At 43.6% G+C, this 25,580-nt stretch overlaps 1 protein-coding gene across 2 annotated transcripts in view; it reads right to left on the reverse strand.

Annotated features, from left to right (window-relative positions):
• PTPRG (protein tyrosine phosphatase receptor type G) overlaps positions 1–25,580 on the reverse strand; it is a 747,279-nt gene that overhangs the window by 64,460 nt on the left and 657,239 nt on the right. Inside the window, exons 13-14 of one of the 2 annotated variants that reach the window (XM_073009980.1) lie at positions 16,120–16,252; positions 3,501–3,587 (exon numbers count right to left, since the gene is read on the reverse strand). In XM_073009980.1, the coding sequence (XP_072866081.1) occupies positions 3,501–3,587; positions 16,120–16,252 (220 nt within the window). The remainder of the gene's footprint in view (positions 1–3,500; positions 3,588–16,119; positions 16,253–25,580) is intronic. The other variant, XM_073009981.1, reaches the window with a different exon arrangement.

Here is a 25,580-nt window from a genome sequence, read left to right on the forward strand (position 1 = left end):
AATTTTAAAAACAGTAACCTCAGAATGGAGAGACTTTTAAAAGAAAACTCGAAATCTAGAAAACAACAGAAAATATAGATAAATCTGATTATATAAACATCAAAGAAGAACCATAAATACAATTAAGAAGTAAACTACGAATTGGGGAAAAATATTTGCAACCCGTATTGCTACCAAGGGATATCTCTCTTCATTAGAAAAAGATCAATAACTGAAAGAAAAAATAAGCAAAAGATAAAAACAGTTTACAGAAACACAAATGGTTCAATCCCACTTATAGTAAGAGACAACACATTAAAACTACACTGAGACACCGTTTCTTTTTCACCTATGAGGTTAGTAAAAAAGCCAACGTTTGACAATGCAGTGTACTGGGTTGGCCGTAGGGAAACAGGTATGCTTACAGACTGTCGAGAGAAACCCACCTTGGTATCCCATTATGGAGGGCAATTTGGCACCATACATACACAATAGTATGTACCCTGTGATACAGCCAGTAAGTTTTCCTCTGAAAATTTTCCTACAGACATGCTTATCCACTTGCAAAGTGACACATAAACTTATTAATCACACAATTGTTTGCAATAACAAAAGACGGAGATCAAAATGACAGCCACAAGGGACTGGTTAACTAAATTATGACACATCTATACAAAGGAATACCATGCTTCTGTGTAAAAGAATGAGGAAATTATATAGGCATAGGGAAAACCTGTGTTAAGTGAGAATAGCAAGACACATGATCGCATATGTTGTATTCCATTGTGTACAAGGGGATAAAAGGATATTCATTATTTGCTTATATATGTGTAACAATCCCTGGAAGAATAGAAAACAAACTAGCAATAGGGGCTACCTATTTGTGAGGAGGTAGGGAACAGAGTGGGTGAGTGATGGGATGGTAATTTAGGGGTACATATAATTTTAAACTTTTTGATTTTGAATCATGTCAAGTATTACCTACTCAAAACTTAAATCAGCTTTATTAAGAAATTAAATATACTTGGGTCTGATTTTCAATGTTTTTTTTCCTCTCCTTTCTGGGAGGATAATCACCTCTCACAGCCATTGTCCTGCTTTCAGCAATTTTCTGTTCAACGTGTCTTAGTGGCACAGTCCCCCTTCCTTCCTGCTGTGGGACTGGGAGATGACAGGGGCAGAAGAGTAATGCCACATGAAATTAATGTGTAGGGACTCTATAACAGCTCTTGTAGCTGTTTGGAGGGTTGCAATTTAGGCATCACTGGGGGCTCTTCTCCTGATTCCTGGCCACATTTTGGGTGGAGATACAAGCCAGCAGAGAAAATGAGAGTGGACTGAAAAAGGCAAAGGTGAGAGAGAGCCTGATTCTAGCCTCCTGCAGAAGCCTGGCAGAGGAAGGGGGTACCCTGTCTTTCAAAGCCCTTTTATAGAGCAGTAGCAGGATGGACACAGGTTAGGAAAGGAGGTGGCAAAAGTGCCTGCGGAGAGAGCATCGGGAAGGAGAGGGGACAGTGGGCCAGAATGAGGAATTGTACAGTATGGCAGGGCTGCTAGCATAAGGAAGAGCACAGACATGGCACCCCTTGAGGACAGGATCTATATCTGGCCCATATCGTTTTCATGGAGTACTTAGCATAGCACACGTAGCTGTGAGAAGGGATACTCCTCAGGAGTACCACGCCGCGGCAGTGGAGTCCCAAGGCAGCCACTAAGCAGGGTGACCTAGCCAAGTGACAACTTCTCAGAGCCTCAATTTACTCAATTTATCGATGGGTTAATATATTTCACACAGTAAGCATTTTACATATACTACCCCCATTTAATCTTCACAACAACCTCATGAGAAGTTGCCATCATTAGACTTATTTTCTAGAAAAGTAAATGGAGGCCCTATGGGCCCTTCCTAGTCGCAGAGCCAGGAAGTGGCAGAGTTGCAGTTAGAACACATACCTCCCTGAGCCAAAGTTTGTCTTTTAAGCTGCTACACTATTTTAAAAAGTGAATATGATTAACAATCAGACAGATTCTATAAATACCTGTAGTTTCACAAGATGGTTCCCAACTCTTAGACCTGGATGACACTGATTGTGCTTCCCTCACTGAGCAGCAGAGAAGATACCAGAGAGACTGGGGCATCTGTTAGGATCTAAAATATATCTATAATGGGCCCACTGATATGTGGGGGTCCAGGTACATAAAAGAAATAGTCTGGCAGGCTACAGCATCACTTCTGGGGAGGACTTGAAACTGGATGTGCATTTATCCTTATGATGTTCATAAGGTGATGCTGACTCTTTAAAGTGTTACAGTCAAAAACACATTATATTTATAATGGACTGGGTATGACAGGCATTTAAATAATGTCCAGCGTCTTCCTCTCTTAAGATTAATCTTTGACTCCAAAACTATAGAGAAGTTTCTATTTCAGTTTCTATCCTTAACTTTGAAAATGTATTAAAGACATTAATAAGCAAAAAGAGATCACAGAATAATTTGGTTACCAGTGTTAGCAGTTATTGCTTTCCCTATAAGGCCAAAATTACACAGTACAGTGTAAAAGAAAATAGATCATATACTTTCTCATTAATCTGTCACAACTCCTAAACTATACCGTCTCAGATTTCATAGGTTTATCTGATTAAAATAGTTGGATATCAAAAATTTCATCTCAGTAATCTGATTTACCCACAACCAATGGAGATGAATCATTCCATGTAAAAATTCTAACATAAATCCTATAAATTGGTTCATTGAAAGTAAAAAGGGACTGCTTCTGACATAATATGGATTAGTGAATTAGTCTAATTAGCAATTTAATATTAAAAGATCTTAATATTAAATAGAGTTTGCCTAAGACAGGCCTTACAGAAATATTATCAAGAGATTCAAGTGTGCTGATTAAAACTGCACAATGAGTTCCAAACATTTATTATAAATCTTTCCAGGACAATAATTTTTCCAAGTATTCAAACTATCCAGAACTCATATGCATTTCCTTTTCAAAAAAAAAAATTCACCATTCTTAAGGAAAAACACACAGTACATCCACGTTTGCTCACTTCTGTCTCCCCTTCCTACTCTTCATCCCTAACTTATCTACAAATTTAGGTTTCTAAGAGGTATTTTTCACATAAGGCTAAATGCATGCATTATATGTTTTTTTAAAAGCTCAAAACCATGCAAATATCTGAAAATTTGTAAAGAAAATGGATGCAACACACATACAGACACACAAACATAGAGCACCCCCAGTACATACAAACCCAGAAACAAGTAACACCCCCAAAACTGCAAAATAAAGCAAAGCAAGCACACACAGGACATACTTTAATTGGTACCAGCTACCCACAAGCTGAATTGACATTTGCAAGTCTTACTTTTGGGAATTCAGGTAAAGCAGGTGAGTTTCACCACTGTGCCATCTACAAGACTTTAATCCCCATGGCAACAAAACAAAAATTTGGCAAGCCAGTCCCGGCCATCAAGACACCCCCCACTTAAGCTTGACCGCCCCTCACCTGCTCCCCTTCTCTCCTCTCTCCCCAGAAGAAGGCACTTCACGGAAACGTCTGGGAAAGCCCTTGGACTTTATTTTGTTACACCCTCTAAATGGACAAAAAACAAAAGAGAACAGGTGTAGAATACAGTATTTTCAATTGGCCACCAAGAGTTCCATACAAATGCCCTCCCCTCCCGTCTAACACAGACAGACCCCGTCATCAGGCCTCATCTGTGACATTTTCAAAAGAGGATGCTGAGGCACAAAGGTGTCTGGACTTTATGAGGAGCTTTTATGCTGAGGTAAGAAATACCCAGTCAGAACTTTACTCTTGTAAGTCATCTTTACATAGTCGCAGCCTCTATTACCCTGGTGTTAATGGAAGGTTAGGATATCACACAGTGATGACCCTTGTCATGCATATACCCACTCTTCCACCTTGGACACACTGCCCTGGCAAACAGAATGGCTTAAAATATCATTGGAGTAAAGTTAACTTGGAGATCATTTGGTCCTCCCTTCTGTGACAAATGTCTCTGAATTTGGTGCCATTAGACACATTTGGGGTTTTGTCTTTTACCCCATGCTTTCATCTCAGAACAAACATTTTCTTAATTCACAATACAGATTGGAGAATAAATAGGAGAGGCACCTCAGGGAGATGGGAACAGCAGTTGGCAAGTTATTACTATATATTAAGTCCTATATTTAGTTTCCCCTTAAAACTTAAATAACTGTAGCATCTGAGACTTGGCTACAGAATTTTAAAGATGCACTTCTGTCACACAAGAACACTTGAAAGTATTTATTTAATTATATTTAGTCTCCCAAACCAGCTGGGCTATAAGATTTCACACTGAAATGATTCCTATTCTTTTTCCAAACTCTGTCGATAAAATAGCAATGACAAACTCAGATATATGGAAGTTTTCTTTTTTGGAAGCTCTATTGAGTCCCACAAAGAATTCTGAAGCCAGGTATGTAATTCCAAAGGAATTAACATCTTAACTATTGAGTCCGCTGGTGGTTTTTTACTTCTAGGAATGAACATCCTCTAATTCTTGAGTGTTATGTTTTCTTCACCCTTAATACAAGCTTTCAATTACTGTGTTAATTACTAGACTTCATATTAGGTAAAAGTGCTTGGCACAGGAACCAAAACTTGGAGAAGTCAAACTTGGAAATACGATTACAAGGGGGCAGGGACTGCTATAACACAGAACTTCTTGTCTCCCTCTATTGAGTACATCCTGGAACTACAACAACTGTCCTACAAACATCATGGATATACTCAGTGTGGCTACGAACATTAATCTGAAGAAATCATGAGTGTGTTGGAATGTTTTTACAAATTCTCATAAAAACTTGAAATTTGCAGCTTCCTAAAATATTTAGACTTTTTCTCAACCCTTAGCCCTACTCTGAATTCTGCCAGATTCACTCTTTCAGGAATTTTGGAGCAGAGCCGGCTATCTCCGCAGTTTTTCCTCACACACAATCACAGGCGCTTAAAACTACCACCCGTAAACTGACAACACTTTTGCTGAGAAGCAAATGCCACACAATCAATAACTAATATCTTGAATAATTGAGATATTTGAGGCTACCTGAGCAAACCAGCAGAACAGACATAATCAACCCTGGGGGGAGAGAGAAGACGGTTAATTCTGAGAAATCCAAAGAAAGATGGTTGTTACCTAGAATAGACTGAACATACAAGGAGTTTCCCTTTCCTGAAAAGTGAGCTTGGTTTAAAAATTTACCCACCCACCGCTTCCCTTACAGAATCAGTCCAGCTTTTTAAGTATCATGGAGCATGTTTAACTGGCAACCTTTAGCAGTGAATCTCTTTCTGCTTTTGTCTAATGACTATGTGTTAGCTTGTTCCAAGAGCTTCCACTGGCATCTCAGGGCCAACTCGACAGCAGGGGGCCGGTTACTATAACAACTGACAGCTCTCGTGAATTCTGAAAGGCCCCTGAGTAGCCATTTGGGAAACAGTTATTGAGCAAAAAGTTGCCTGGGATCGGCAGCATTAGCTGCCATGTGACCCAGATCTCCTAGCACAGGCACATGGAGAAAGAAAAGAGGTGACCACCTCCAGGAACAGCTGGGGACCTCAAAAGACTCCCTTCCCCCGTCCCTTTCAGCATCTCAGAGCAAGATAGTTTAACACCACGGTGTCATCAAAAACTCAGACCCTCTGAGGCAAGTCATATTTTGGCACCACAAAATGTGCTTGAGCTCTCCCCAATGGCTTGACACATTGTCAGGCTTTGAAAAGCTGAATTGTAAAAATTATTCCTAATGATTAAAAAGTCTTGAAATATGGCCATAGATATGGTTCCAAAAAGAAAAGAATGGCACACTCACCAGTTTAAAAAAAAAAAAAAAAAAAAAAAAAAGATGCCAGAATACCTGTGGTCCAGTAAATGGTCTGTTGGTAGAAAAGATGGTGATCACACAAACCCACCAAAAATAATGACTTGGAAGCTCAGAGTTTTCCAGACTAGACAAAGTCTTATATAAACCTACCTTTTGATTCTCACTCTGTCCCTCAGCATAAGAGGACACTGAGCAACTAGGACTGACCCAGTGCCTTTGTACATGTAGAATCTTTCAGAAAAGAATCTGATTCTACCTATAACAGTGGACTTTGCTTTGCATAAAGAAAGGGCAGTTTGGCAGAGTTTGCCCTGAGAAACAATGAATGTGCCATGATCCAGTGCTTCTGGGTCATCTCCTACACAGCGACCTCTGCCTGGAGCACTTCTCCTTTTACTTTACTTTTCTTTTTTTTTCTTTTGAGATGGAGTTTTGCTCTATTGCCCAGGCTGGAGTGCAGTGGCGTGATCTTGGCTCACTGCATCCTCTGATTTTAAGCAATTCTCTGCTAAGCCTCCCGAGTAGCTGGGATTACAGGCACCCACCACCATGCCCAGCTAATTGTTTTTGTATTTTTAGTAGGAACAGGGTTTCACCATTTTGGCCAGGCTGACCTTGAACTCCTGACCTTGTGATCCACCCGCCTTGGCCTCCCAGAGTGCTGGGATTACCAGCATGAGCCACTGTGCCGAGCCTCCTTTTTCTTTGTTTTGTAAAAAATACAGCCCAAACATTCTCTCCTCCGAGAAATCCTTCTTGGCTCCCTCTTCTCACCTAACCCTGGCTGTGGTCAGAGTCCCTCTCAGATCAAGTTTCCTTGATCACTATTGCAACCCAGGGGAATGCAAATTTAACCACCCACAGAGGCCAAATAGGCAGGGAACAGTGGGGAGGGCAGAGACTGGCAAACTGGCAAGGGAGAGCCTCTCAAAAATGGCCACCATGGTGCCATCCAGCCATCAACGACACAAAGGAATCTGAGAATAATGTTGCTAAATTGTCCAGTTTATCACAAGAAGCCAGACAACTCGGGTTTTTTGTCACATCCTTCTATTTTCTAAATAATTCAAGATTTTATAAAAACATGTCAGCTAAATAAAACTGGTCTGGAGACCACCAGTTTTCGACTCTATTTGGGATTACCTTAGTTTACCTGCTCCTGTCTTCCTCTAAGGTATGAGTCCCTTAAATGCAGGAACTCTGTCCCCTCAATGGCTCTCCAGTGCCTGGAACTAACTAGATGCTTAAGAAATGTTGAATGAACTAACAAAGGAGTAACTAGCCAGCCATAAAGGGTCTCAGGTCAACAAAAAACCCAAAATGCTAAGTCTGAGAAATTCAAAAACTTACAAGCTGTATGATCCTGGACAAGTCATTCCCCCTACTGGAAACTGTTTCCTCTCTTGGGACAAGGATGATGCAGTCCCTGATGCCTTGCCTACCACGCATGGCTGCTGGAGGATTAAATAACATAAGGTGTTCTTTGTATTAATTCAGCCATTATTGCTGGTTAACAGGGGTGTTTCCCCTTTCCTACGTTTTCACAGTTACCTGCATGGGAGGAGTCATTCTTATGACACCTGTCTCCTTTGTGACTTTGTTGGGGTGAAAAGGGGACAAACACCTATACCAAAATACTGTCATCATCAAGTAGACCTGGAAGTGTTGGCTGCTAGAGCAGATGGGTGAAGAGCACGTGCCTGGGCTCACAGCAGCTCTGGTGTCATTGTTGCTCCTGTGGCAGTACAGGAGGGATCTGTGTTCCAGTGAGGCACATGTGGTCAGTCATCCCTCAAGCAAGAGAGGGGTGTTACCACATGCCACTCTCGACTCTCGCATGCATCTGTTTGTTTGCCTGAGCCTCCATTATGCCAACACAAATCCCCCACACATTTGCGGTTTGCATCCCTTCATATTTATTACACTCTGTCTCCCACTGAACATCCAGGGAAGAAAAAAAATTGCAATGTCAACAAAACTCACTTGTTTTCATGAACAGCATTCTTAATGAGGAGGCACCAACACATGGCAAAATTTCTGAAAATCTAAAGATGGGACTTAGAGTAAAAGAGAGACCTTTTTGTATTTGCATATGTGGCTAAATTGGTGTTGACTGATTTACCACAGAATTTACAGATGGCTCGGTCATGTGCTGAAGTGAATCTACCAGATCAGAGTGTGAAATCCTTCTCATACCAAATTTTAACAAACCTGGGTCAGATGTTACAATTCCCACTTAGAGAGTATCCAGTTTTCTGTTCCAGAATCAGAAGTTAGCTCAGCCCTATCTGAATTTGAGAAGTAAAGCTGCTCTATACTTTTGGAAAGTCTTTTTCTAGGCTAGAATTATGGTCAATAAGATATTAAACATTTAATATCAAGAAAACTAGCAATGATCAGCTTGGACTGAGACAGACCAAATAGGTTATATTATTCAACCTCAAAATCTTCTCAAATGATGGAGATATAACTGAGTGAATACCACTAGTCAGCTTCCAGAACACCTGAAAATATAATTGGTTTCTGAAGTTTTCTTCCACATGATTTTGGCAAATCCAAAACAAAGGATGATTTCTGTCTGGCCTTCCAAACCAGTTTACTCCCACCATGTCCAGCAGCGGAGACATCCCCCTTTTTGTGTGTCTTTTTGACACACAAACATGCACTATTAAAGTAGGCTGTGGAGGGCAATATATGCCAGCAGGCATGCTACTCCTCCTCTGGACAAGATAACGTGCTGGTTAACACAGTGGGCTATGAAATCAAATTGTCAGGGTTCAAATCCACGATCCACCAAAAATTAACACTGTGACTTGGGTATGTCACATGATCTTACTGAGCCTCTGTTTTCTGATCTGCAAAATGAACATAACAATACTAATTATTTCCCAGGATTCTTTTTTTTTTTTTTTTTTTTGAGACGGAGTCTCGCTCTGTCGCCCAGGCTGGAGTACAGTGGCGCGATCTCGGCTCACTGCAAGCTCCGCCTCCTGGGTTTACGTCATTCTCCTGCCTCACCCTCCCGAGTAGCTGGGACTACAGGCGCCCGCCACCACGCCCGGCTAGTTTTTTGTATTTTTTAGTAGAGACGGGGTTTCACCATGTTAGCCAGGATGGTCTCGATCTCCTGACCTCGTGATCCGCCCGTCTCGGCCTCCCAAAGTGCTGGGATTACAGGCTTGAGCCACCGCGCCCGGCCTTCCCAGGATTCTTATACTAATTAGGTGGGGGAGTAATCTGCTGAGCACATGTTTAGTATGGTACATAGTCATAAAAGGTTCTTTGCTTGGCCAGGCGTGGTGGCTCACGCCTGTAATCCCAGCACTTTGGGAGACGGAGGCAGGTGGATCACCTGAGGTCAGGAGTTTGAGACCAGCCTGGCCAACATGGCAAAATCCATCTCTACTAAAAATACAAAAATTAGCTGGGCGTGGTGGTGGGTGCCTGTAATCCCAGCTATGCGAGAGGCTGAGGCAGGAGAATTGCTTGAACCCAGGAGGCAGAGGTGCAGTGAGCTGAGATCATGCCATTGCACTACAGCCTGAGTGACAAAAGTGAAACTCCATCTCAAAAAGAAAAAAAGGTTTTTTGCTTAAGAACCTTTAGATATACAAAGCCTTTTCAGATATACAAAGCTATTTCGGGGGTGAGATATTGCTCATCAGAGCAATCAGAACTACCTTCTAGGCAACATCCCTCAGGATTACAGAAAAAAAAACCAAAACATATCTTTGTAATACTCACAATTCTAAGCAGACAGAAATGTCTAGCTTGTAATAGCTATGCCATTCTACAGCACAACTAATAAATAAGTTGTACCCCCAGCACACTGACTGGACACTGGGCACATAGCTCCTCTCCCAGCATTAACCTCAAATTATGTAAATCAAAAAGAAACCTTCCAAAAATTTTCCTCTTCTCTCTGAGTGGCAGCAGCTGTGCTGCTCCAAGTCTTTTCAGGAATGTCAGCACATTAGTGCCATATAAACAGCTTGTCTTGGTAAGGCAGGGGATGCGGAGCGCTTGGAATGCAATATCTGACTGTTGCAATTCAAAAGGTACGTTTTACTACCGTCTTAAAGTAATAAGACCAAAATGGCACACTTCGAAAACTTTTGAATTGATTTCTTTTCCCTTATTTCCAATAGCTCTGAACCACTGCATGGTTGATATGGATTGCAATATTTATAAGGCACACAATAGGGTCCCATTAGCGCTGTAACTGTTAGTTGATTTTATTTTTATTATCTGCCTCACAACCCTGCCCCTTGTCCAAAATCACTTTGCGTACATTTCTTCCTAGTTTTATAGCAACTTCTGTGTTATTACAGACTCTGGGTCCTACCACTCTTCAAGGCAGACCTTTGCAAGGGACATTCAAGAGAGAACTACAGCATCCTACCTGAAACATCTCAGCTAAAAACATTTTAGAATAAATGTCTCCCCACTGACCCTTGTTGCTGCCTATAAAAACACTGCTCAAATAGTCCCCGATGAGACTGATGTCTGAGGTCTCTCAGACATACGGGTATCTGAGGTTTCTGCTCGTGGTTTTTAGTTTTGGCCAAATTTTAAGTACAGTCTGATGACTGCTCTCCAAAGTTCTCCCTTACAGGAAACATACCTAGCTCAATGATGCCAATGGGTCTAAATATTTAAGAATACTGTGGCAGTATTCTTAACAAATACCCATGTGTTCCCCCTACCTCATCTATGTCCTTGGGGCTGTGTGACCATCTGTGGCCAGTGGTGAATGAAGGAGTGAAGGGTTCCACTTCTAGGCCAAGCCATAGAGAGTTCAGTGCCTCCTCAACTTCTATATCCCTGCTACACCAATTTGGGAGATATGTGTTCCAGAAAGAGAAACCACTAGTGGAGGAAGGCTGCTCAACCCTGTCAGACCTCATGTGGGTGAGAAATAAACCTTCGTGTGTTATTAAGCCTCTGGGGTGCTGGGGTATGTCTGCTGAAACAGCAATGAAGCTTACTCTAATACAGCCAACCTGGAATTAATGAGGCTGGCCACCGGGCTTCAGAGTTGTCTCCTGGGGTTGGGGGTGGGAGTGGGGTCATGTCTTTAACCCAGTTATTTAGGAATGTCCTCCTATGGAATTGCCTTTAAGGCCTATTAGGAGCATCACCCAAACCAATTTCATTAACATTATAGTCACCCCTTTCCTTTTTTGGCCCAAAGTGGTTCTGCTCATTTGGTTAACCTACATTTATGCTATATTTAGCTCCAAACAGATGAGTTTTATCTATTTCTAGGATAAATACTTTGCACAACTGAGATCCTTCAAAAGAATGAACTCTAGAAAGAAATTCCAAAAGTTATTTTCAAGCATGTTGTATGCAATGGACATATTGGAAACTGTGTACAGCTATACAATGTGATGACATTTAAAGGACAAAATTCATTTAGATCTGTACATCTGATTTTCTTTATTAAAAAAACAACTTCATTTGAGGCATACCAGGACCCAAGTTATATTTTCCATTTTTCCCTAAAGTCAGATCTGGTATAACACTACAACTAATGCTTGCACATGCACCACGTGCCAGGCACCAGGACAAGCATGTTCCACAGCTTGCACTGAATCCTCACGTGAACTTGTGGCCCATTTCTTAACTATTTTGCAGATGAGGAAACTGAAGTTGGTGGAGAAGCCTTTGTCTAAGGCAGTGTGTCTCAACCTGTTTTTCATTGGCACCTCCTCTAAGGGGCCCTTTTAGACTCTTTTCCCCCCTAATTGCCCAGTGCCAATTTTAATACCATGAATGCACAATGCTGTTTTCATATACGTAAATCTGTGCTTTATACACAAAATAAGTTTATAAAAATCTCCCCAAAACAAATTCACACCTTGAGAGAGGCCAGCACTGCTGGTACAAACACATGCTCCACAGCTGCATAGGTAAGACAGTGTGGTGGAGTGTGGCTCCAAATCCAGGCTACATGACTATAGGCCCATGTTACAGTCTCTAGACACAGTAATGTTTCTTTATGATCTTGCCCTCCTGCAGTTTTGGCTCCTTAAATACCTTCCCATCATCCTCAGGATATGGCATATCTCCCTTCGATGAGGCCCTCATGATCTGGCCCTTGCTGTCCCCACACTCTGCTCCAACAACACCGAGACACATGTATCTGATTGCAGTAGGCCAGGCTTTTCCTCCCCAGCTTCATTCTTCCACCTTCTTCACCTGGCTGACAGCTGCTTGGGGTTCCAGCTTGGCCCAGGTCCTCCAGGGAGCTTTCCCTGACCTCAACCCCCATTCCAGGTTGGGTTGAAGCCCTTCCTATATGCTGTTATAGCAACTTGGATTTACCCTTCTGCAAATACTCCCCATACTCTATTATATTTATTCATCTGCCTCTTCCAATAGACTGTGAGGGCCAGGGGACCTCATCTCTAACTCTCTAGGCTCACCAGGATGCATGGCAGGAACTCTGTAAGCATTGCATAAATAACAGGAAGCTGAAAATGGCTCCAGTGCACATGTAATAGAAACAGCTTTATAATTTTTTAAGTAACAGAATACCTAGCTGAACCTTCTACTCACTTTTTTAGGTCTTGATGGTCCTTTGGACAACCATCCCTTGTTCGGCTTCAGTCCAAGGTTTTGATGGCAGTGACACTGATCCTACTTCTAGGCTCCAGAGTTAAATATAAGACCTAGGCCTGACAAGAGTGTTCCATCCTTTTGACCACCAAACGACTCCAGGGTATGGATAAATGATGTAAGTCAATAATAAGAGATGCCATGTTAGGACTTAAGTGGAACTATTAGAGGAGAAATATTCCCTTTCCACTGGGGTGGAGGCATATCAGTCTAACATGGCCAGAGGCTGCTCTGTGGAAACAGGCAGAGGGCCTGCCTAAGCGAGAAGACCACACAGAGAGCAGATCCCAGAGACCGAGGGCAAGAGAAACACACAGACCAAACCAGCTAAGTCCTGATGTTCCATCTTACAAAGCCAGCCAGGACCAATGCTCCTGAACTTCTCAATTCCATGAATCAAACTTTTTTTTTTTTTCCTTGAGCTTAAGGCATTTTGAAATGGATTTTTGTCAACTGCAACAGAAAAGGGTTCTGAGCAACACAGTGGGTGATGATATTGCCAACTATTTGGCCCACAGCAGGCTTTCAACAAATGTGAGTTCTCATTCTCTTCCTTGGTCAAAGAATGTGGCTCAAAAAGAAAGGACAGTGATAGTACCTACCATACAGCTCTGTTGTGAGGATCACATGAGATGGTGCCACCCAAGTGCTTGGCACAGCGCCTGGCACTCAAAAAGGACTCACTGAAAACATTAGCACTAACACCACTGTACAGTGGGAGACTTGGAAGAGACAGAATTCAGAGACCTTGAGTGTAGTTTTCCACTATTTCATGAACCTATTAAGTTGTAGTATCAACAACTTGGAGAAAACACACTCAAAAATCAGAATAACTGCACAGGGCCAGTCCTTGGTTGTGGTAGAAACTGCTGCCACAGTGAGCAGGTTTGAACCTCCTGGTGCCAGGCCTGCCTCCTGAAGAAATGATCCAGGTGGTTTTGATCTGCCTCAATGCTCTACTTATGACAAGTCTGTTTGCCAATCATCCAGTCTTACTGTGCCTCAAAAGGCAGAAGAGAAGCACTGTTGTTCTAGCTAAAAAACTGCATTGCCAAAGGGAAACACATGCCTCCTCTGTATTTACCAATTTTCTATGTGAGCCCCCCAATGCTTCCTTCTTTCGCATTAATAATTTTTAAAAAGTTGGACAGAAAAAAGGTCCTTGTCCCCTCTAGGCTGTATGCTTAGCCAACTCATTCATCCTAACACTAATTTAATTTTACTTTCCTTGCTCTAGAAGAATTTTCTTCTTCACACTCATTTTTTGTGCTACTGGGATTAGGAATCTGGTAAAAGCTCAAGTCCAGACTCTGTTGGATAAAGTTTAAAGCTCTGGTTACTTTAAATGAAGCTTTTGAAGAAATATATGCATACTTGTATAATAAACATCATAAAAACATTTCAGACAGGAAATATTAAGATATTATTCAATTCATATTTTCCACTTGGACTTACTGAGTTTTTCAGAAGTATAAACAGTTGTCATTTTCTAAAGGGAAAATACATCTTGAATGGAAGGATTTTAAAGCTGTTTACTACATGACACAGCCCTTCCCTATAAGAAACCTGAAGTAAATACTCATGTTTTGGCCGGCTGGATATGGATGCCTGTTTGGCCCCATGGTCCTTCTTGGTCACAGTGATCCATTTTGGGAGGGGGTAGAGGATCCAAGGTGGGCCAGTCAGAAACAATCCGGAGGGTTTTGCTAGAATTGCTGGGTACAAGGTGTTTCTTTATGCTGTGGCAGCTGTGGGACTTCTCTGCTCCCCTGTGGTGACAGCCTGAGACTAAAACCAAACGGTGCTGACTGAGCAGAGCCATGAGACAGGCATGCTGACCTTGTTAACCTCACCTGATTAAACTCACACTAGGTGGCCTCTAATTTACCAATGGGCTTCAAACATATTTGCACAACACTTTTTCCTGGAGAAGGGATGACATGGAGGTGAGTCTAGTGTTCCTATGCTCACCCCAAAATACAACATACTTCATAATCCTGCTGGTCTGCAGCACTAAAGGGCTTATGGTTACCGCCAGACGCCTGACGAAACCTGAGATGACCTCCTTCCTTATTCTCCTGTTCCAGCCAATTAGGAACAGACCCAATCTGCCAGCAGATTCTGTTGCTCCCACCTTCAAAATAGATGTCTACGCAATGAATTATCACCACCTACACCGCTACCCTCATCTAAGACACAATTGTGTCCTTCTTGAACTAGTCCAGTGGTCTCCCCAATGGTCTCTGTTTCTGCCCCCACTCCTCTTCAGTCTGTATTCAACACAGCAGCCAAGTAGTCTTGAAGTTAAATCACAACATTCTTCTGTACCAAACCCTACTCATCTTCGAGTGAAAGGCAGTGCATTAACAATGGCCCACAAGACTGTGCAGCATGACCCGATCCTGCTCTACCCTGTTTCTTTCCGATACCCTTTTCTGCCACCTTACCCCTATACTCGTGTCTCAGCCCCACTGACCTCTGGCTGTTCCTGGTACACACCAGGCATGCCCTTGCCTCAGGGCCTTTGCATGTGCTGTTTCCGCTACTTGGAACTTGCCCCAGGTGGAGCCCATTTGGTTCCCTCCTCCTTTAGGTCCTTGCTCAGGTATCATCTCCTTGACCACTCTGAACACTCCTGCTGGGCCCCCATGGGCCCCTCCCCTTTCCAGATTTAGTTTTCTCCATTATCCAGTTACCACCATCTTAGAAATTACATGTTTTAGTTATTTGCTTTGTTTATTGCCTGCCTCCTCCACTAAAATGTAAGCTCCATGATAGTAAGGATTTTGTCTGTTTTATTCACTTTTTCAGAAATCACTTGTGCCTAGAAGACTGGCACACATTATGGGCTCAAAATTGAGTGAATGGAAAGAAGGGAGGGAGAGATGAAAATATGACACCTTTTTCTCACTGGTGAAGCCTGTCAGATAAAGGGCAGAAGCCTCCTACATCAGTCTGAGAGGTGAAGGCACCCAGGCCAACTGAGTGGGCTTGACGGAGTTGCTCAGCTGAACTGGCTGAGATGGTCCAGCTGAAAAAACACAACTTCTAAAGAGAGGCTGCAACCTGGCTTCCCATGGGAAGCAGTGAGAGTCCAGATAGCTTACAATCTGCCATTTTAATCTTACATGTATTAAATACCACATAATATGCTAAATTTTTCTTATAGCCCAATTTAATTTTCAGTGAAAGACTGAAAAAAAATTCTGAGGTAAAGAGGAGTTATGTGACTACAACAAAGTAAAGCATCACCTCAGAAAAACTGCAAATGCTATGACTTGTTAACTCATTTTGCTGGTTCTGAAACTAACATTCAAAGTGGACATGGGATTTGGATCTATCTAGCAAATAGCAGAGCTGGGATTTGAACTTGGATCTCTTTGGTTCTCAAACAAAAACCTCTTTGGTACTAAATCCCAGAAGCTCACCATTAAGTGCCTTGACCTCCAAAGTGGATCTGGCCCTGCCATCGTCTAACAGAGACAAGAGGGTCTCCCAGGTGGCAAGACCAGAAACACTTAAGCTACCTCACCTTCCTGAATGCAGAGGCCGTGGGATTCCCCTCCCATGAGCAAAACCTGGCCAGCATCTGGCCCCCATATCTACGCTGTAGGTGCTGCCTGGCTTACCTCCAGTAAACGAGCACAGCAATGAGAAGGATGAGGCACACGAAGGTCAAGGCTGATACCACAATCAGAGGGATGATCCACTCCATCCTCCCTGGAGCAGGGCGGCTTATCATTCCAGAGGTGTTTTTTTCCGCTGCCAAGAGAAATCATCCCGGTTAGAGGACAGAGGTTAGTGGAGGTGGGAGCCAGAATGTGAAGCAGAGTTCTGTTCCAGTTTTGTGTGGTTTCTGGAGAACTGGGCCACTTGCTCTGGGCTGCCCCATGACAGGAGGGGCAATCTGCAGCCCTCACCATTTCCTGCCCCATCCCAACCCACACAGGGCCTCTTCTGTGGGCTGCATTCTGTAATTGGCAGTTATATGGACTTACAGATAGAGTTGAAGGTGTTTTTAGACAGCTGTACAGAAGACACAGACATTCCAGCCTTACCCCAAGAACATGACTGACCCAGAAGAGCCTTTGAAGGTGCTGAGGACGTGTGCTCAAGTCTCAAAGAAGCAAGGGCGGAATGGCTGTCCAAGAGCCTCTCAGGTTCTCTAGTGCAAGGGCAGGAGGGCTGGCATGAGGGGTTTCACTAGGATAACTAGAACTGGCTGTGACTATGACGACCATCTATTCTTTGCTGCTCAGCATCCCTTACTCCTTGCTGTAGGAACAACTACACCCCGATTCTGCTTTGGGAAACCACCTTTCCCTAACAGATATAGTCATGGTGGGACAATCATCGGAGTGTGCAGCTCCCTGCTGTGGTCAACGATGTAGCACTCAAGCCAGGACAATTACATCTTGCCCTAGAATCTCACCACTGACTCTAAGACTGAACAACAGCACATCCCAGCAGGAGTACCTAGGTGCTTTTGTGTGCGGGCTCCTACCATCCAGATCCCCAGAGATCCTGTTTTTCCTAAAATGCTTCTCTAGTTTGTCCTTTGATCCTATCACCTACCCCAGATCCTTCCAAAAGCTCCTATTTTCTTTCCTGAAGACAGGAAGCCATACCACACACTATTCCCAGAGCACGTCTGTAACCAGCAGCCACAATCTAGAGGTTAGCAGGGAAAGCTTGCCAAATAGTTCAGGATTCTCGCTGGTCAGTCAATACCTGTTAACCAGGCAGCTCCTTCCTCCACCTCTCCAGGCCCTGAATATCTTCAGAAGTCCCCGGGAGCCTCAGCAGAAGATCCTATCTTCCCTTCCACTGTGGAGAAGATGCCTGGAACATGCCAGGTGGCCCAAATGAAGCCCCGGTTGGGATGCTGGGGCTGGGAAGAGCACAGGTGCACAGAGGCAAGCAGCGAAAAAGCAAAGGTCGTCTGTGACCACAGGGAGAAGCCCCTTAAAAAAATCTAACACTGGCTGCAGGCTGACTCCAGCCCAGCAAGGATTCCTCCTGCACTGCAAAAACGAGGCCAGCGTTCAGCCAGCCCGGAGTGTCCCTCTGCAGGACGGACTAAATGCAGAGCTAATCAGGTTGAGTTTCCAGGTGAGAGAAGGTAGGCTGAGTAGGGAAGAATTGGCTGTGGGAGCAGATTTTTAAAGAGGCGAGACTCTCGAGTCAGGAAGAAGTGTGTTACGATGCATTTCACTGGATTTCCTCTAATGCATTTTATGTTGACCACCTCCTTTGTTTCAGGCACAGGCCTGTGACGCAGGCAGGACCTGATGTATCCCCAGCTCACAGGTAGAAGAAGACAGAGTCAAGTAGGTGCAGCACACTCTGATTAAAAACCACCGCAGAGCACTTTGCCATTTATAAAGTGCCTTCCTAGCTGTGCCTGTCCATTTTCTTAACCCCCTGCTCCATTTTTTCATTAGATAGGATAGATTCTCACCAAGCCCCTACTATGCACAGGACTGGTGCAAGGGGAGGGGGACACAGCAGTACATCAGACAGTAGCATTGCGGTGCCCATGGGGAAGAATCTTAAATGGGGAGAGGCGGGCACAACCACAAGTAATAATACAATGAATGTGGCACCAGGGGATGCACAGGGGGCCATAGGGGAATAGCTCTCCAAGCCCAGGTCTCCATGAGTTCCCCAATGAAGGCAAGTGTTGAAGGATGAAGGGGAGTTAGTTAGGCAGAGAGTTGGGGAAGAAGGGTGTTCTGGACGGAGACCATCAAATCAGTGGGAGTACAAGAATGAGAGGAAAGGGGACCCAGATGGGGAATTGGAAGGCAGATGAAGCCAGGGCCTTTTAGGCTAAAATAAAGAAACTGATTTTAGTCCTAAGGGCAGTAGATACTACTGCAGGGTTTTAAGCTGAAGCAGACAAAGATCAGGCATGCCTTCTCTCCATCAACATAATGCTTTTATTGCAAAGCTCTGGTGGCTGGCCAGAGAAACCAGAGTTGCAAATAAGAATTTTGTGGGGCCCCCAGAAGGGGGCAGCCCAGCCAGGCAATTATCTGGCTGGTGGTGGGGGGATCTCAAAGACCTGGAAGTCCTGTTAATGGAAAACAACGTTGGGAGGGTTGACGCTATAGGCCACATGTTCAGTTAAAATCAGTATCCACTCTGGGAAGCCCTTGGGTACAGGAGGGACTCTCAGTGTCTTGTTCCTCTCCTTGCTCCTTACAGAACAGGATTCTTGCCTGTGCTGCTACAAAGAATGAAAACTCCATGTCCTATTCATCCCAAACCACAGAAAGAACTCTTGGCCAAAATAGTCCCTCACACTTATATCCCTAAACAATCACTGGCAATACCACCTCTGTGGTATTTCTATCATTTTTTTTTTTCCTTTTTTGAAACAGAGTCTCACTCTGTCACTCAGGCTGGAGTGCCTCATCTCAGCTCACTGCAACCTCCGCCTCCCAGGCTCAAGCGATCCTCCCACTGTAGCCCTCCAAGTACCTGGAATTACAGGCATGTGCCACCACGCCCAGACAATTTTTGTATTTTTAGTAGAGACAAGGTTTCACCATGTTGCCCAGCTGCCCTCGAACTCCTGACCTCAAGTGATCCTTCCACCTCAGCCTCCCAAAGTGCTGGGATTATAGGTGTGAGCCACCATGCCTGGCATATTTCAGCCATTCTAAAACCAGTGAAAAATGACCACTCCAGAATTTCTTGGCCTTGGGAAGGGGTTCGGGAGTGACCATCTGGTTGGGTAGATCAGTGGCATGTTATATTGTCCCTGAAGCCACAGGGGCATCTCTCTGTTGGTGATAATGTCTGTCCCCCTCTCCTCCTCTACGGGGTGAGTGTTCAGTTTTCATTGGATTCTGAGAGGGGTCCAGGACCCAGAAAAAGTGAGAACCAACAGCGTAGAGAATAAAGGTCCAGAAGACAAGGCTCTTGAGTCACAGCCCAGGTCAGAACTGGCCTCAAACTTGATTTCCACAATGGAGTCATTTCTCCCTCTAACATTTCGTGAAAGTGTGTAATAATTGCCCGGGAGACAGGGTTGGAGGGGGGATTCCTGTAGGGGGTTGGAGCCTATCTGAAATCCCACTGTGGACAGTCTCCAAATGGCAGTTTCTATGGAGGAGCTCTTAGGTTGGCAATAACTTGTAGTGTCAGTGAGAGACTTAAGGAAGTTTTTCTGACAAGTTTCACTCTGATCTTGACTAATGGCAGGCAGTTTCATTGGCTTGGGTCTTTTACATAAAAGCCAAGCAAAAATAAGAGTGCGACTGAACTTCCATGTGGGGCATGATAAAGTTGATTTCATTTTCAGATTCACAGTACTGCTTTGTCTTCCTGGTGCCAGGAACCTAGAATTGGATTCCGTCTCCAGGTGATCAAGTGAAATCTGCTCCTGTCACTTTCCTAAGTAGCCCCTCATGGCCCTCAAGATACCCCTGAGTGGGGAAAGCAAGGCTCTTCAGGAGCAGGGCCTTCTATCCCCAAACCAGCATCATCTCCTGCTGTTCCAGCTACACTCACCCAGTCAGTGACCATGCTGGGCCATGGTCCCACCTCTCTGTCTTTGCCCCTCCCATTCCTACTGTAGGGAGTGCCTTTCCTTTCCTGATGCCAGAATTCATCTTATTGATCCTTCGATCCTGGTTCAAATGCTGCCTCTCTGTGAGGCTTCCAGAAGCCGCCAGTTTGCACTATCTCTTAAGGACAGAGCACAGATTATAGGTTCAAATCGTGGCTCTGCCATTTTCTGTGTAACCTTTAGCCAATAACTTAAACCAGTTTGGGCCTGGAGTTCTTCATCTATAAAACAGGATAAAAAGAGCCTACTTCATAGGACTGTTGGGGAATTCAATGAGAAGGTACATGTAAGCACCTAGAGGTGTGCCTGGCATCAAGCAAATGCCAAGTACCACCCCACCATCATCATCTTGTGTTACTCTTACTGCACACATCACACTCCATTATAATTGCTCTTTTGTGATTCTAGGTCCCCAAAGGCAGGGCTGATTTCCATCTATGTATGGAAGAACAGTTACAAAGCTCTGCCTCCTACTAGCTTTGCAACTTTGGGCAACTGACCTAACCTCGCTGTGCCTCAGTCTCCTCCTCTGTAAATGGAAATAATAATGTTGCATATGGCATTGTGGTGGGATGAAGATTGAGTTTCGCATACAAAACACTTAGAATGTTGCCTGGCACCTGTTTAATGTTAACTATTGTGATTACTGTCATCACCACCAACCCAACTTCGGCAACACCATCACCAGCCACCATCCTAGCAGCAGCATCATTACTTATCATCACCACTACTCTCTTCCTCAGCACCCTCACACCATAGCAGGAAATGGTGAGTGCACACTGGTGCTTGCTGAATCTGACTCCTCTCTGTAACATCTGAGTGTATAAGTGGCAGTCATACAGAACTTCAGATGTGCTGGGTATCAGCACAAAGGGCTGCCTATGATGAGATTGCTGGTAAAGAGCTAGAATCTCAGTTTGCCCTGAGACTAGACTGTATCATACTTCTTTTCTTCCCTTTTTTTTTTGGTAGAGACACTTTCTTGATATGTTGCCCAGGCTGGTCTCAAACTTCTGGGCTCAAGGGATCCTCCTGCCTCAGCCCCCACTCAAAGTGCTGGGATTATTGGTATGAGCCACTGTGCATGGCCCGTGTACTTCTTGCTGTGTCCTTCAGAAGAAATACCCGTCCTGCTTCCTGACTCAATTTGTGGCCCTAATAAAACAGCAACCTGCTAGGACTACTAGAACACACAAAATGTGGCACTGAGTATACACCCATCTCATAATATGCCCTCAGACACCGACAATCCATGAGGCTAAAATTCCCCATGCCTAGGCCTCCAGAGACCAGAACATGCTGTAGGTCTTTCAGTACAACCACAGCAGCATGCCACAAGGTGGCAATTCTGCACCCCAGACTCAGGCAGACCTGAGTACAAATTCTGACTTAGGTCTTTCCAGCTGTGTGGCTTTGGGTAAATGACTGTCCATCTCTGAGTGTCTGTTCACTCCTGTATCAAAGGGAGACAAATGATAACACTCACCTCTCGGGAGTCCTGAGGATGAAAAAAGTCTGCATGAAAACAGACTGTGTAAGTTATGGCTACATAACTTATAGGACCAAATGCAAAATGAAATCATGGGGCCCATTCAAAAGTTATTAAAGAAGTTTGAGAAGGTGACAGTAGAGTATGAGAGAGTGTGAAAGCAAGCATAGGCCCTTCTGAGCACAGCGCCTGTGTGAGTGCACAGGCTGCCTGCTCATGAAGCTGCTCTGGATCAGTCAGGCACCAAGCACAGTGCCTGACACAGAGGAGATGCCCAAGAAACGTTCATTCTTTTCTTTCCTTCAATGGAGCCAAGCAACAACGCTGACAGTATAGTAACACTAGACACTCCCATCTTTCAGGAGCAGCACACTTTTATGCAGAGCTTTGCTGGTGACCTAGCTGCCTCCTGAAGGGTCCAACGGAACTGAGCTGCCCAGTTACTGGGGGTTTGCTTCCTTCCATGATGCCTAAATTGTGACACCAAGATAAGGACAGGACCTCTGCGTTAACAGAGCTCCTCCTCACCTCCATCTCTGGTTCATCCAGATGATGGTTTTCCCAGAAGGACTAGCCCTTCGATTCCTGCCTGACATGGGTTATGAACTGGCAACTCTGGTTTGACACCCCTTCCCAGTAATTATTTTTTAATTGGGAGGTAGCTACCAACATTTAATAAGCAAAGAAATTCAGATAAAAATCAGCAATGGTAGCTTCCACTGGAAACGTTCAAGGTTGGCAATAAAAGCCTGAACTCCTACATGGCAAATGTCAGTTGGAATCAAGCAGCACACTCCCTTCTGACAGGGTATGTCTCACTGGTTTGCCACAGTCGTCACTACTCCCTAATGTCACACCGGACCAGCTTTCCTCACCCCAATTCCCATTGCCAGCTCACTCTGGCCAGCCTAGTTTCAGTTTACAAGATGGCACTCTGACCCAGTGAGTCTGCAGAACAACACTAACTCAGGTCTTTTAAAAAGGCCTCAAAATCAAAAGTAAAAATCATGGTTTAATAAACTTACCACAATCCTGATACCACTAACCTGGCTCAAGAGAAGAGGCTCTTTCTGTACAAAGCAGCTTTCTCCAATTCTGTTTATTTTTGAAGAGATTTTATTTTTAGGCCAATTAGAAACTAACCATGCTGTTGCTCTGCCCATATAACATAGTCCATTCTCAGTGCATTTGGATCTGTGTAGAAGATGACAATGAGGAAAGGAGTATCAACTGATACCCAGTACTCCCCCAGTGGATGTGATGTGCAGGTGAACAGCTACTCAGAGAGTGATGTGAGGCCAGCTAGAGCCCAGACTCAAAAGAATGAGCCGGCTCCCGAAATGTCTTCCCGGTGAAACTTGGAGCAAAATGCTAATGAACCCTCTCTGAGCATATGCAGGAGGAAGGTAAGGTTAACAACCTCCCCACAGCCTTTCTTTCTCTCCGTCTATATTTCAGCACCCAGCAGAATCTGAGTAAAGTGTCTCCATTCTGCTTTTTAAAAAAAATAAAAAAAAAAAAAAAAAGAAAAGAAAAACAGTTTTCAGTGGCATATGTCATCACTGAATTAATGCTGTTTGCCTTTTACTGGCTTGGCTCTCATCCCAGTAGAAGCAAATAAAAACGGAGTACAATGTACTATAAATGCTACCGGCAGCAATACATCAGATGGACCCATCTGAAATGCCTCCTACCCTCCAGTAAGGGCTCAACTTCTGCTACAGGACAAGAACCCCTCTGGTGAGACTAAAACTAGCTTGGATCCAAGAGGCCTCTATCAAGAGTAGGGAAGAGCAAGATTCTTTAATTTGCAAGGAAAATAAAGAGAAGGATGCTCTGCATACTCATAAATTTATAGCCTGTTTCCATCGTGAGGAATTTCACCATATTTGTTCGGAACCATACCACTCATTAAAAACCTCCCAACATCTGTGAATTAAGGTGGCTGCTTAAAAAAAAAGTGGTAAAAAACACATAACACAAAATTTACCATCTTAACCATTTCTAAGTGTCCCATTCAGTGATGTTGAGTATATTCACACTGTTGTGCAACTGATCTCCAGAACTTTTTCCTCTTGCAAAACAGAAATTCTATATCCATTAAACTCCCCATTTCCCCTTTCATCAGCCTCTGGCAACCACCATTCTCCTTTGTTTCTTTGAGTCTGACTATGCCAGGTATCTTAGACAGTCTTTTTGTGACTGGTTCATTGCACTTAGCATAATGTCCTCAAGGTTCATCCATGCTGTAGCATGTGACAGGATTTCGTTCCTTTTAAAGGCTGAACAGTTATTTCACTGTATGTCCTCTATGCCACGTTTTATCCATTCACCCATTGATGAACACTTGGGGTGCTTCCACCTCTTGGCTATTGTCGATGATGTTGCCATGAACATGGGTCTACAAATATCTCTTTGAGATCCGGCTTTCAATCCTTTGGCCATAGAGTTAACCCATCAACAACATAGGTGTTAGGGGTGCTAATCCCGGAATAGTCAGAAATTCATGTATAACTTTTGAGTCTCCAAAAACTTTCCTGCTAATAGCCTACTGTTGACCGGAAGCCTCACCAATAACATAGTCAATTAACACATATTTGTACATTATTTGTATTATATGCTATATTCTTACAATAAAGTAAGCTAGAAAAAAGAAAATGCTATAAAGAAAATTCTAAGAAAGAGAAAATATTTATATTTACTATTCTTTAAGTGGAAGTGGGTCATCATAAAGGTCTTCATTCCCATCATCTTCACTTTGAGTAGGCTGATGAGGGGAGAATGAGGAGGGGTTGGTCTTGCTCTCTCAGTGGTGGCAGAGACAGATGAAAACTCATGTATAAGTGGATACAAGCAGTTCAAGACTGTTTTTCAAGGGTCAACTGTATACCCAGAAGTAGAACTGCTAAATCATATGATAATTCTGTTTTTACTTTTTTAAGGAACTATCATACTATTTTCCACAGTGGCTGCACATTTTACATTCCCACCAACAGTGCACAAAGGGTTCCCTTCTTTCCACATTTCTGCCAACACTTATTTTCTATATTTTTGATAGAAACCATTCTAACGGGTGTGAAATGATAAGGTGGCTGCTGTTTTTACAGGGCCACAAAATTGGCCTTTTATTTTTCTGGAGCCCTGACGTTACCCAAACCACTGCTCCAGAGAAATGATTGTTCATCAGTTACAAATAAATATGTTCTCCTGCAACAGGACACTGGCTCTGTGTTAACACGTGTGGGCAGGATTAGAGCATCATTCGTTTCCATTTATATCACTGCCAAGAGTTCCTGTGAATAAGTGCTCCCTTACCATTTCACGCAGAGCTTAATTCACCACACTCAAACAATCAAAATGATGGTCTGTCATCTCTATTTCAATTAGTTGTTGGGAAAGTGGGGAGGCATTTGATAAATCCTAATTTAATTCCAAGCCCCTAAAAGATGGCAAGTCCTAACCTACCAGACGGCCACCACTGACAGTTGGTTGCAAAAGTACGTGGTTTTGAAATCAGTCACAGACAGAAGCTGTACACCAATCTTCCACCAACTATGCCACCTGCTGCAACCTGAATTCTTGACTCCAACCTCTCTGGAAATCTAACTGTTCTTAGTGGGGTCTGGTTTTCCATACCATGATTTACCATCTGTCCTAATTCAAAGATCGTTCAGTGGGCAATAGAAACTCCAAGGACCCAGATACTTTCCGAGAAGAAACTAAACTGTACTGGCAGCTGAGTAACCCCTTTAGCCTACCGTGAGCTCATTCCCGTGGACATGCCAGGAAGATGACAGATCAGGACGGGGGTGGGCAGAATTATAAAGAAAACACTTCTCTAGAAAGAAACCTGATCAGCAAAACTAGCCCTGGCTGAAAACTACTTCTGATAGTCCGTACAAGTGCCTGATACAACTAATTTTAAATAAAGCATGCTGCACTGCTCCCAATCCCTAGACAGCTGGGTACTGCAGTCATGATTTCTGCCCAATCTGCATGAACCTGTACTCGTACTTTGTCTT

The sequence above is a fragment of the Chlorocebus sabaeus genome, chromosome 22 (assembly GCF_047675955.1).
Source record: "Chlorocebus sabaeus isolate Y175 chromosome 22, mChlSab1.0.hap1, whole genome shotgun sequence".
Classification (NCBI taxonomy): Eukaryota; Metazoa; Chordata; class Mammalia; order Primates; family Cercopithecidae; genus Chlorocebus; species Chlorocebus sabaeus.